This window comes from Zonotrichia leucophrys, chromosome 20, assembly GCF_028769735.1.
Source record: "Zonotrichia leucophrys gambelii isolate GWCS_2022_RI chromosome 20, RI_Zleu_2.0, whole genome shotgun sequence".
NCBI lineage: Eukaryota > Metazoa > Chordata > Aves > Passeriformes > Passerellidae > Zonotrichia > Zonotrichia leucophrys.
The window spans coordinates 7,511,069-7,523,940 of NC_088189.1; the positions used below are offsets into that span (position 1 = coordinate 7,511,069).

Here is a 12,872-nt window from a genome sequence, read left to right on the forward strand (position 1 = left end):
GCTGGTGAGGGGCCCCTGTTTCCCCCACGCCCGCTGTCCCGCCGAGATTAGCGCTCGGCTGGCTGGGCTTGACGGGCAGGAGGAAGGGGCCGTGCACACGAGCATGGCGGGGCCGCCCGGAAACACGGGCAAAACGGGTACTGGGCCCCTCTTTCCCTCTGCAAACCGGGCACTGGGCCTCTCCTTCCCTCTGCAAACCGGGCACCGGGCCTCTCCTCTTCCCTCTGCAAACCGGGCACCGGGCTGCTCCTTCCGTCTGCAGAACGGGCACCGGGCCTCTCCTCTTCCCTCTGCAAACCGGGCACCGGGCCACTCCTTTCCTGTGCAAAATGGGCACCGGGCCTCTCCTTCCCTCTGCCAAATGGGCACCAGGCCTCTCCTTGGTTCTGTGGAACAGGCACCAGGTCTCTCCTTTGTTCTGCAAAACGGGCACAGGGCTGCTCCTTCCCTCTGCAAAATGGGCACTGGGCCTCTCCTTCCCTCTGCCAAAACTAGCACTGGGCTGCTCCTTCCCTCTGCAAAATGGGCACTGGGCCACTCCTTCCCTCCAGGCTCAGCCCTCCCTGTGGCTCTGCCAGCTGTGCCTGCTGCCTGCCAGCTCCTGGCACAGGCTCTGGACACTAGCCATCACCCCCTGTGCTGGTGGCCAGGCCTGGGCCGTGCTGTGCAGAAGGGTCATGGCTGCCATGGCTGCCACAGCTCTCCCAGATCCATCCTTGCTCCTGGCCGGCCCCATTGGGAGGGTGACCCGATTCCCTCACGGTTGGCGTCACCCGTGCCGGTGCCACCGGAGCCGGCTCCCCCTCCATCCCTTCCCCACGGGGCTGCCAGCTCGGCTCATGCCCAGCCGAGCGCGGGGGACGAAGGGGCGCTGGCGGCTCCCCGGGAGCGCTGGTGGCAGCAGCGAGGTCAGGCCGTGGCGCAAATGCCGCCGATCAGAGCTGCCCATGGGGACTGTGGAGCAGCACAGAGGTGACCCCTGCACTCGGGGTCAGCGGGCTCGGCGTGCGTCAGCCCCGAGCGCCTTAATCCCAACCGGGCAGGGGGAGGAGCGCGGGGGGACGGCAGATTCCTGACCCACAACCGAGCCTGGCATCTTCCCTGCAGCGCTGCGGCCGCTTCCCGATAGAACCAGGCAGGGCTGGGCCGTGCTGCTGCCCTGGCACTGCGAGGGAGAGGAGAAATAATGGGAGCAGGCAGCAGAAAATGTAAAGCAAAAAAATTGCTTTTGTCTCGAGAAAGCGGCAGCCATTTGGACTGCTTCTTCCTCCCTGAAATAGCTTTTCCTGCCACGCAAAAGGAGACTGAATATTGTGTAGTACATTATTTCAGAGGTTTTTTGGTTTTGTTTTTTCATTTTTACAGTAAGCATGTGACAAAGATTGAACTGCTTGTGACTGACCTGATATGTGGGAAAATAAATAAATCCATTCCCAGGTTTGCCAGCAGGATTCCCCAGTTCCCAAATACATGGCTCAGGCTGTGCCCACTGTAGTTCCCAGTCACTCCTGCAGCACTGCAGGAAATGCAGTGCAGGGACACTTAGTGCTGGGTTTGCTGCAGCTGGAAACCCATGGGTGAAGCTGTGAGTTGCAGGGAGCTTTGTGATGCCTTTCTCACAGAAATGATCAGCTTGGGATGGGTTTAACTGGAAGCAGCTGCTGCTGCAGGGAGCCCCATAGCAGACTGGCAGGATACCATGGGACAGTGAATTCCTTCAGGTGGAGCCTGGAAACACAGTATCTTACTGGGATATTCCCTGATAATGTGATTTACTCCCTTCACTGGAACTGCTGAGTGTGCCAGGGACACAGAGATGCTTTGGGATGTGCCCTGTAAGAGGAGCTTCCTTTATCCTGTGCTGTGGGAGAGGCTTCAGCCAGCTCAGGACTGCTCCACAGTCTGGGCACGAGAGGAACCTCAGTGACTGTAACATTGCCCCAGGTGGGTTGGAGTACCCCTCTGCCTCCTGATGAAGAGGATGAAGAGCTAATCCCTGCCCTCAGACAACTGAAGAGTGGAGCTAATGGCACTTCATGGGGTTTGGACATATGTCCAAACGGGCTGGGTCTGACTGTGCCATGTCACACAGGCTGCAGATTAAAGAGCAGCACATCCAAATGAGATTTATCTCGTCACCCCCTGAGATGTCCCCCCACCCCCATGCACAGAGGCAGCTGTTTGGTTGTTTAAGATTTAAAATCACCTTCCACTGAGATACCTTCCCATAATGAGGGACAATTGGGAAGAAGCTAATCAACGTTTCTTAATACAAGAGAAGAGAAAGGCTTGAAGGGAGCACTAAGTGATTCCCCACATTAGATGCTCTCCTTGCTTTCGTCATTCTCTCTGCTTAATCCTTCCAAGTTTCAAAATGATTCTTTGCTTCTGTTTTTCTTTTTCTCACAGAATCAGGTTCTCCTACAGGAGCAGGATGGGAATGGGTTTATTTCTTTGCTATTTTAGTAAAGGTATCCACATTACTTCTAACCACAGTTTCTCATAATAGTATAGTAAAAAAAGAAAAAAAAAAAATATGAGTGGACTTGTAGGTGCTTTGAAAAAGCTGAAACTTAGCCCAAGTTTCAGGTTCTAAAGGATTGATGGGTCCTGCTGGGCCATGACACCACTGCTCATTGCACAGCTTGTCTTCTCTTATCAGGGTGTGAAGAGTCAGCTGGGAAAGAGCAGATCTGCAGGCCCACGAGGAGGAATTAAACATCCCGGACAGATGTCGGCTCAGCTCTGTGCAGCTTCAGCTGAAGCTTTCCAGGCTGGTTTTGACCCGTTCCATTTCATGCAGAAAACTGTAGAACTGGGGCAAAGTTAACTCTGCAGAAAAAAAAAAAAAAAAAAAAAAAAAAAAAAAAAAAAAAAGAAAGAGGCATCAAATCTTAGATTTCAGGTTACATTTCCAATATTGGCAAAGCTGTTCTGATGCTACCATGGAGCAACTCATGTTCACCTAAGCCGGGCAGGATTAGCCACTGTGATTCCCAGCAGCTGGTTCCTTATGCTAGCCAGGCTGCCAGGGGGGCCAGGCTGGGATCTCCCAACAGCACTCCATGCTTGGGAATCATTTCTTTTCCTCCTCTGCCCTGCTGCTCCGACTGCTCAGTGTTTACTGAGGCACAGATGTGAAGGTGCCCAAAAGTCAGTGTTCCCAAACAGTTTTGGAGTGCCTGTGGGGCAGGAACAGCCACAGAGCTGGAGAGGCTGAGGCAGGAGTAACCACAGTGATGCTTTTGCATTGACCCCACCCTGGTTCTGCCCCCAGACTCCCCAGCAACACCCTGAGCCCCAAACTGCAGCTTTCCAGTCCTTCCCTCTTGTCCAGAACTGTTAACTCACCAACATACACGTTTTCCAATTGGCTCCCCTTTTTAACCACCAGCTTCAGCTTGGGGAAAGGAAAAAAGCAGAAGTATTTTAGTTCAGAAGCCTGTATCTGAGCACCAGGAGAGGACAGCAGAGCAGGATTCTGCTGTGAGTTTGACTGCTGCACAGCTCACACATCTCTGACAGGCTTTTCAAGAAGTGTCACTGTAGGAACAGATACCCTGGGCATTGGGAAGATCTCTGGAAGTCCTTGATCCCGCTTTCCCTCCCTCCCCAAGAAGGGAGCTGAAAAAACTGAGCTTTTTGAACAGCTTTTCAGAATGGGCCATGTTCCTGTGATACCTCATGTCTTCAGAGGAGAAACAAACAGCAGCGTGTCTGCTCTCTGCTGGCAGCAGCACTTGGAGACTGAAGATGCAGTCACAGAGCTCCTGTGAGACCCACAGAGCCTCCCTCTCCCTCCCTCCCTGCCAGTGCTTCCCACATGCCTGGCTGGAGCTTGTTCCTCACTGCCCTACAAGCTGAACTCTGTGATGTGGGAGATTTACCTGTAAGAAGATACTTCCCACTTTTTCCAGCTCGCTGCTCCCAGCAGTCACTGTGAGTCAGAAAGAAGAGAAGGCAGATAATCTGTTAGTTAAGCAGTGAAATAAAACATCATTTAGCCAAGGGCTGCTGCTGGGTTTCCCAGCCCCTCCAGTTTATGTTGTAGCTCTATTACCTCCAAACTTCCACTCCATGTCTATCAGCTGGTTAATCATCAGTGTCTGACCCACAGCCAGGCGTGTCAGGGTGGGGGAATTCACCTTCCACTACAACAGCAAAAGACACACCAGCAATTAATTCAGGGAGGTCTCTGTTTGTACCTGAAACTTCAACAAGAGTCAGAATGAAGACAGAGCATGGCAGAAGCCCAGAGTAAAGACAGAACTAATGTGCTCAGGAAGGCTTTCAGAGGTGTTTGAGTCCTGCTAGGATTTCCATCTGCCCTGTCACTTCTGTAAATGAAACTGACTGGTTTTGTTTTAGCACTGGTTCGCTGTAACAATATCTGTGCAAGAAGCCATGTGTTCATGTAACTGCATGACCTCAGGGCTCAAAGCATGGGAAGCACAAAAACATCACATGAAAGCCACACAGCAGTGCAGGAACTGTGACACTGATGGGGAGAGGCCCTGGCAGACCAGAGGTATCCCCAGACAGAGTGCTCCTTATTAGTTCTCTGAGGATCTTCAGTTCAAAATCCCAAGCTGGTTTTGAAGAAAATACCCAACGTGCTGATGTGTCTTAGAGCACAGTGGGGTTTTATGAGTTCCCACTCACAGAACTCATGTTTTGTTAGCTTAGAAACAAGTAAAAATATATTAATACCTGTTCTGCAAAATAACTGGCCTTCTCTTCACTGAGGCCTGTGGGGGGAAACCATATGAGATTACTATATGTGATAAATATTAATTATCTTTTATTTAGTGGAAATCATGTGACCTACCTAGAGCAATGAAATCTGCTCTGACTTGTTCAGAAGACAAATTCCTCTTCAGGGCACCTGAATAAACACCACAAAGAAGAAAAGAAATCACTTTTTAATGAGTCAAACCAATTTTTATTGAGTCAAACAGAGGCAGGGACAGGACCCAACGATGGAGAGCCTCTGTTTCTGAGCTGTGTTTTGAAGCAAACCACAGCTCCTCGGAGATTGGAAACCCAGTCGTGCCTGCCAGTATCTGTGCAGATGCCCGGTGCTTTAAAAGTCCGGGCTCTGGGAGTGCCGGGGAGAGGGCGAGATCCCATTGCAGGTATCCATGGGAACAGCGACAGCGGTTATGTTTTGAAGCTGCTGCTTTCTCTCCTGTAGCCGCTTTGCTTGTTAAAGGAGAACTGTTAAGGCTGGCGGGCTGCTAATTTGACCTACCTGCTGTGTTTGGGATGATGGGTGTGAACGTGTGCATATAACACTTTCCCCCGCTGCGCCTTCCCCCTTTGTTCTGGGGCCCAGGCAGCACAGGGACCTTTACAAGGATTCTGCTCTCTGAAGCCAAGAGCAGGAATCTCATAAATTCAAGGAGACTGCCAGCCCCACGTGGCTTTCCGGCTGTGTAGCACACAGGCAAAGTTATCTGCTGTGATCTGTCCTGATCCCTGATATCGTGGCATCCCAGAGCTGAGGAAAAGTTACAACGGGACTGAAGCCAGTGCACACACACAGGAACAAGATGGGGGCACCAAGGCCTGAATCAGGATGGGAAAAAAATGCAAATTCTGCATTAAATCCCCACAAGACGGTTGCAGGGCAGAAAATTATTGCTACTTCTGGATAGGAAAAGTTGCTTGAAGCAGTAGGACAAGTTCAAAACGAATTCTGAAAACAGTTGTGCTCAGCATCAGGGCTGTGAAGGAAGTTACAGGGAACCCAGGGCTGAAGGGTAATAGCAAGGGACTATTAATAACAGGAAGGATCAATGGGATGAACGTGCCGTGGAGTGTTTGATGCATTATCGTGTCAAACGGCAGCCACAACATCACAGTAATCCTATAAAGTGCTGGAGTCTGGGGTATTCCAGTGGAATCCCCCCGAACCTCTTCGTCACTGCTTATGAACCAGAAAGAGCTGGACACAGTGAGTGTTTCTCAGTATCTGCAAGGTCAGCTGTCTCCTTCACATGGCCGAGAACTGCAGCACTCCCAGCCCACCCCAAACCCCTGTGCACTGTCTTATTTGTCTGCAACAGCGCTTGGCCTTGGAGGAATTTCAGCACTGGGTCACTCGGGTGGAAGTTCCTGCAGAGACTCGGTGCCAACACGACGCTGCCCTGATCTGGCAAAAGGGATTTACAGGTACTGCTTAAACCGAGATGTTGTGCTGCATTTAATGCACAGATATTTAAGGGAGTTTACTTAAGCCCGTGAAATGTGCATGCAGGCAAGGTATAAAGAATACAGAGTCACCAAACAGGGGAACTTTTGATTCTTAAGTGCTAAGCACTGTATTAGCTACCATTAACACTTATTGTGCAAACCAAGCCCTGCGGGAATGGCTGGGACAGATTGGCCTCAGGGCAGGATATGCAAATACATCACTTACCGTTGGGGACCAGAAGAATACTTTTGACAATGTTTTTCAGGGGGCCCAAGCTGATTTTATTCATGGTGGCAAAGTCTGAGAGCTGCGTCAGAAATCTTTCTACCTGCTCAAGAGAAAGAGCAGTGACAAAATCTTTTCTCTGTTTCTCACCAGAGCTGCACTCACACATCTCTCCAGTTCTGCCTTACCTCCTTGGGCTCTGTCAGAAAGCGGAAAAGCAATTCAGTCAGCGCTGAGAATTGCTGTGAAGAAACAGGAGAGTGTTAGACTGGGACATCAGCACCTCACCACCGCACCAGCACCACGATGAGGTGGTGATTGACCCCCCTGACCCAGCTGCACCGGCCTCCTCCTGGACACTGGTCCCAGAGCTGGTGCCCTGTCCTTGGCATTATGTGATGCCTGTGGATGGGATTTGCCCAGGATGCTTTTCAGAGCCTCCCAAGGCGTCTGTGCCGCTGGTAGCTGGCACTGCACAGGGCTTTTGTGATTTGTGGCCAATAGGAAGCTACTGTTCTATCTTGTGCAATCCAAAAACTGCAAATGGGAAAAGTTGTGAACATCCAGTCTCATGTTTCACAAACCCCATGGGGTAACCAGACTAACTAGGCAAAGGAAGAGAACTGGTTAAGGGTCTAGTTGCTGCTTTCAGTGTTTTGGGTGTGCAGCTGGCAGGCAGGGATGGAGAGGCTGCTGGCACCAGCACCAGCGCTGGCTGTGACCTTCTGGGTACGGCCAAAAGTGGTGTTGGCTGCTTGTGGCTGCAGATCCTGCCCTGCCCTTGGCCTCGGACAAGTAACGGAGAAGGCACTGCACTGTCACCAGGCTGTTGCCAGGCTGATATCCTCAGTTCTGGCAAGCTGGGCTGGAAAAGCCTCAGCATTTCCACTAACTTCAGTCCAAGCTGCACAGCCGGTGTGGGCGACCTGGAGGCAGATGGTACCAATGACCAGGACCATTCAGCGTGAGGCAGGAAGTGCAGGGTGGGAATCTGGGGTGGGATCACAACCCGAACACTCTGTGGGGTCCCACCACAAACCCCAGTGCCTGACAGGACCTCACTGCCCACCAGGAACGATCTGAGCCCTCCACCAGAACTCCACCAGTGTCCCTTCCCATGGCAGGAATTCCCCCAGTGTCCCTTCCCATGGCAGGCGGGTGGAAATAGATGGTGTTTAAAGTCCTTTCTCGGTGAAACCATTCTGGCATTCCATGATTCCATAAACATCCTTCTAACATCTCCGGCGTGCGCGGGGCTCACCGGGCTGGACCGGGGCTGTACCACTGGGCACCGGACACGCTGCCCGCCCTGCCCCGGGCACCGGGCCCAGCAGGGACCCGGCCACGTGGGCCTGGAGACCGTGAGCCCGGCACACCCGGGACCGCTCCGGGGCTGCGCTGCCGGCCGGGTGCAGCTCCCGGTGCCGCCCCGCCCCGCCGGTTCCGTGTCCGGGTCTGCCCCCGCCGCCCCCCGCGCCCGTCCCCGTCCCGGTTCCGGCGCACCTGGGCGCTGAGCTGGTTGAGGTTGTGCATGTCGGCGCTGACCGCCTCTGGCACCGGCTCCCGGGTGAAGTTGAGCAGCCCCATGGCGGCGGCGGCGGCTCCGCCCGCCCGGCCCCGGCTCCAGCCCCGGCCCGGCCCCGCCGCCGCCTCAGCCTGAGCATTGGCGGCCGCACTTTCCGCACCGCGCTCACGGTATCGTGGCCCCCGCAGCGGGACCGGGGGTCGGTGGAGCCGGGGGCTGGAGAGCTGGTTGGTAGCTGAGTACTGTGCGATATTTTACTGTACAAAAACCTTAAAAAGAAAAAAAAAAGCTTCAAACCATGGTTTATAAGGTGAATAATGGGGTTTTTATTATTTTTTAATTTTTGCTTTTGTCTTTTTTTCGGTTTTTTCCTCCAAAAATTCCACTTGGGAACTGAAACTTCGGTGTGCTTTTCCCTCTCTGCTGTTCCCAGCACTGCTCTCTGCCTGACTCGGGATGATGGGTGGCCCAGGAACAAGCAGTCCACATCCCAGGACTGGGCTCCATGGAATGGACAGATGTTGGGCAAGGAAGCACCCCTGGGATGAGAAATGCCCAGACGTCCATGGCTCAAGATTCCATAGAGACATTTCTGCCCGATTCTTGACATAATCCATATGCAGGAGGTCTCCTTGACTCAAAGATGTGTTGTAGGAAGGCAGAGGAATTGCCTTCTCATGCCCTTTACACTGTCTTGTTTCTGTTCAATCTGAGGAGGAAGGCCTTGGTCCAAGAATATTGAAACTTGATTTATTCACACAGAGGACAATGGAACTGATTCCATCCTGAAGGACTCTCTTGACTAAAATTGTTATTTCACAGCTTCCCTTGAGCAGGAGCAGGAGCTCTCCAGGATTCCACTATCAGTGTGAACGTGTCTGATCCATTTTATCAGGGAAGGTGTTCCCTGTCTGTCAGGCCAGAGGACAGTGTGTAAAAACCTTTGTGGAAGGTAAAACCTCGACAGTCCACAGGTGTTCTGGTTTATTACTCACACTTGCAACTGCAAATGAGAATATAGGAAATTTCATAGTGCTTTCACTGTGAGACTATCCCAGCAGTGGTTTATAAACAAGGAGATAAGCAGCTAAGTACCACTAATGATGGGGAGTTAAGAGATATTTCCTGGTTGTCTGGATGGAAATAGCTTCCAACTTCCTTTTTTTCCCCCCTCTACCTCCCAGACCAGCTGGGAAAGTTTCTGTTTCCTAGATTCAAGGTGCGACTGTGCACCTCCTCGATTTTTGGGGTGAAAAAAATGGATCCTAAATATTTAAGACACCTTTAAACAAGGGACATATATTGGAACAATGTATTCTGTATATATTTTGGAACAAAATATATATTCTGTATATATACTGGAACAATGTATTCTGTATTCATTTCTGTGGTGAACCATCCAAGTCAGCATGTTTAAACCATGGGAAATCCTTGCATCTAAAAATGAGTTAATTTGAACTAAAACTCCTCGAGGGAATGGGATGCAGGGGGTTGTACAGGACACCAGTATGTGTGAACACAGAATTCCTCTCTAGCTTTAAAATCCTGCATACAGCCCTATGCAATTTTTCCCAAGTGTAAATTAGTAGTTGCAGTTAATTATCGCACATTTTCACAGCTGCCACATCTCCCCCTGTACTCTGCGTCCCAAAACTTGAAAGCAGGCAAGAGTCAGCGTTCTGCCTGGTTTGCAGCCGAGGTCAGCCGTGCAGGAGCAGTGTGTGGTGGATCTCTCCTTGCCATGTCCTCCCGGGGTGATGCTTTCGGAGCTCCTTAAGGGCGCTCTGGGTGCGCGCGTGTGCGAGCACGCCGCAGCTCCCGCAGGACGGTGATGCCAGCGATGTTAAACTATTTCTCAGGCAGAGAACCAAATTCTTGGGAAAAGTTGAGTGACGGGATCCAAGAAGAAGAAGAAGAGTCTCGGCTGACGTACGTGATCGCAACATCCTGTTCAAACATCTCCAGGAAATTCCGTGGTGCTTCCTCCTGGGCTGGCATGCGAGTGCCATGAGCCCAGCCATGGCACGGGCGGCTTTGCACTGCCAGAACTTACTCAGTTCTCAAACCAAGAAGGATTTACTGGAATAAAAGAGCAGGTTGCAGGGTGATGGCCGTGGTTATGGGGGTGTCTGGCGGGGGATGGAGCTCAGCGTGCGGGCAGAGCCCCAGGGCTGCCGTAGGGGTGCAGGCAGCCATCAGCCCTTGGGTGCTCCTGCCAGGCCATTCTCATGCAGAGCGCGTTGTGATGGACTCATCAGAGCTGAGGACAGGCCAAGGGCAGCAGTTTGGAGTTGCAGGTATGTGCCCTTGTTCACCATAAATACCAAAGTAAATGCAGCAGCCAAAGAGCAACGGGGACATACACACACACAGGAAGTCTGAAAAGGGTGCTCTCCAAACAGAGCAGAGGATCCATGTGCCCTACTGGAGATGCATTTTTCAGTTTCATTTCACACTGTCAAACCTGAAAAGCTTCCTCAGCACTTGGAGACTGTTACTCCTTATTATGTGTTCCCTAGAGATCACATCCTGGGGTGTCCCCATCCTGTTCTCTGATGCCATTATCCATGCCAAGCTCTCCCAGCCCTTTACAGCTGCTCCCAGGTCAGCCTTGCAGCTGAAGTGGGGAACATTGCCTGCATTTGCCAGCCTGAGAAAGGCCTGGAAAAGGCAAGAGTGTTTGAAGAAGCCAGGGGGGCTCTTACCCAGCTGGTCAGAGCCCATCTACTCTCTGATGTTCTGCCCACCTGCAGGGTCTGCCTTGGGCTGGAAGCACTAAGAGAACATCTCCAGACACAGTCTGAGGGATGCTGTGGCTCCTCCTGGATGCCCAGCTGAAACTTCTGAGGAGTTAGTTCTGTCCGCTGGGAAAAATGAGATCTTTGAGACCAGGATTTCAGTTTCTTCTGCAGTTCAATGCCCCATCACTCTCCTCACCCTTTGGTCCCAGGCAGACACTGCTCCAGGAACAGCTGGCTGCCAGCTTTTTGTGCAGAGGTGGAGCAGGGCTGGGAGTTCCACTGCTGGGCTCTGGCACACTCCTGCCTTGCAGCCACGGGCAAAACACTCTCTCTTTCCCCCAACTCCTCTGCTCCTGAGCAGGGACCATAATCCCTGACCCGGGCAGGCAAGAGCAGCTCTGGAGCTGGCCTGGAGGGAGGGGGCTCTGCAGGCAGCCACCCCCTGGGAGCAGCGCTCCTCTTGATGAAAGTGGATGTGCTGAGGAGGGTGGTTTGGGGAGGCCTCGTCACTTCAGATTAGGCTGTAGCAGGCGTATCCTGTTTTCTAGGAAAAAGAGGATTTTGTGGCCAGCTTTGTTAGAGAGGCATTGAAGATTTTTCTTTGTGTGCCTCAGCGTTTGAAGTTTGCAGGCGGTAGCTGCAGACTTTCTAGATGTTCTGGTTACACGGATGACACTTATTTTTAACCTTATTTTTATTAGAGGTTTGTATCATGTGGGCCTGGCCAGCCCACAGGAAGGGCTAGAAACTTCTTGTAGGAGGGATAACATTTCCTATCTGTGTGTAAACAGCAATTCCCCCCAGATGGGAAAAGCTAGCCCAGCTGTAAGGCAGGCTGGGGCTGTATTCCCACATGTGGCAGCAGGATGAGGCTCTCCCACAACAGGAACAGACCTTGCTTCCAACAGCCAGAGCCCTGCTGAGTGGCACAGCTCTCCCCAGACTCAGGAGAGGTGCCAGGAACAGGAGACCTGCTCTGGGGAGCCGTGGTGAGGAGCTGCTGAGAGTTGTGTTGGAGCAGCACTGGTGGAGAGGCAGGCGGCCAGCACAGGGCTGGGGTGAGGGCTCAGACAATGAAGATACTCATGGAAGAGGAGGAGACATCCTGTGGGACGTGCTCTGATGGGGTCTTGCAGTGAAGAATGCTGTGCAGTGAGAATGACATTATTGTGGGCTGGGAAAGAGCCTCTGAGCTGTGTGTACACCAACATGGGAGCCCCAAAGCCTGAACACAGCAGGAGCATTGCTGCCAACCTCGGTGGAAAGAGAAGTTCCTCCTGCTCTCAGCCCCAGCTTGCATCTGTCCAGGCTGATTTAGTGGTGCTGGTGCTCCTCCCTGCCTACAAGAAGACTAAACCAGGGCTCAGCCGTTACTGGGATGTGGAACCTGGGACCCACAAGATCTGGAGGTGACGAGGTTACACTCAGCTGTAGGTAATGGCATATTTATTTATTTGTTGAGGATCTGCAGGAATGCTGCTGGGATACATGGAGTAGGTCCCAACTCAAACCCTTGGGTGCAAAGCAAAAGATGGGAGGCGGTGGCAGCCAGAGCAGAGCTCTGGGCAGGGGGTGGCATTAGTTTGCCTGGCCAGGGTGACAAAGGAGAATTTTAGGAAGAAATTAGAAATGGGAGAACCAGGTGGACAAAGAGGAGCTGGGCCCGGTGCCATACCCCAGGTGTATTTCAGAGAAGGCACTGCCTGAGCAGCCTTCAGTGAAGGGAAGGGTTCAGAGCTGGGAGTGAGGAGTTCTGTGTGTAAGAGCTGGCATGGTTGCTGGGAAGCCTGTGAAAAATGAGGAGTCACTTCCAGTGTGAAGGCATGTTGCCAGTCCTGACTGTGTGACAGTGTCAGGGAATGGGCCTGTCAGTGGGTCACTGGCTCCATGAATTTGAGATGCCAGCCAGCCAAAGGAGCACAGCCAGATGAGGGAATGGTTCTGGCTGGAATGACATTTTGCAGAAGCTGGGCAGCCCAGCCTTGCTGCCAGTGGGAGTTCCTCCATCATGGGCAGGGATGTGTCTGTGGCACGGTGTGCAGAGGACATGCTGCTTGTGCCCAGGGTGCTGAGGGACCCCCCAGGTCTCCCTCCCTGCTCACATGAGCCCTGGCCAAGCTGCCTGCTTCTTGCAGCTCTGGAGTGGAGGAGCTTTGCCCACACAGCCATGTCCCATCACTGGTCT

At 52.4% G+C, this 12,872-nt stretch overlaps 1 protein-coding gene across 1 annotated transcript; it reads right to left on the reverse strand.

Annotated features, from left to right (window-relative positions):
- Nucleotides 1-2,430: 2,430 nt before the first annotated feature.
- COMMD7 (COMM domain containing 7) lies at nt 2,431-8,067 on the reverse strand. Its single transcript, XM_064729980.1, has 9 exons — nt 7,925-8,067; nt 6,610-6,663; nt 6,422-6,524; nt 4,829-4,885; nt 4,711-4,748; nt 4,061-4,151; nt 3,888-3,937; nt 3,352-3,400; nt 2,431-2,832 (listed from the first exon to the last, which is right to left on the reverse strand). Exons 1-9 carry the CDS (start codon nt 8,006-8,008, stop codon nt 2,756-2,758), a joined length of 603 nt encoding a protein of 200 aa, XP_064586050.1. The 5' UTR covers nt 8,009-8,067; the 3' UTR covers nt 2,431-2,755.
- Nucleotides 8,068-12,872: the final 4,805 nt, after the last annotated feature.

What these genes read in the sequence shown, in the direction of transcription:
- COMMD7 (XM_064729980.1), bottom strand. Translation starts at nt 8,008, where the DNA reads ATGGGGCTGCTCAACTTCACCCGGGAGCCGGTGCCAGAGGCGGTCAGC. An exon ending in CCAGTTATTTTGCAGAACAG is followed by an intron (nt 4,152 to 4,710) that starts GTATTAATATAT and finishes TTGCTGTTGTAG; the next exon opens with TGGAAGGTGAATTCCCCCAC. An exon ending in CATGGAGTGGAAGTTTGGAG is followed by an intron (nt 3,938 to 4,060) that starts GTAATAGAGCTA and finishes TCTGACTCACAG; the next exon opens with TGACTGCTGGGAGCAGCGAG.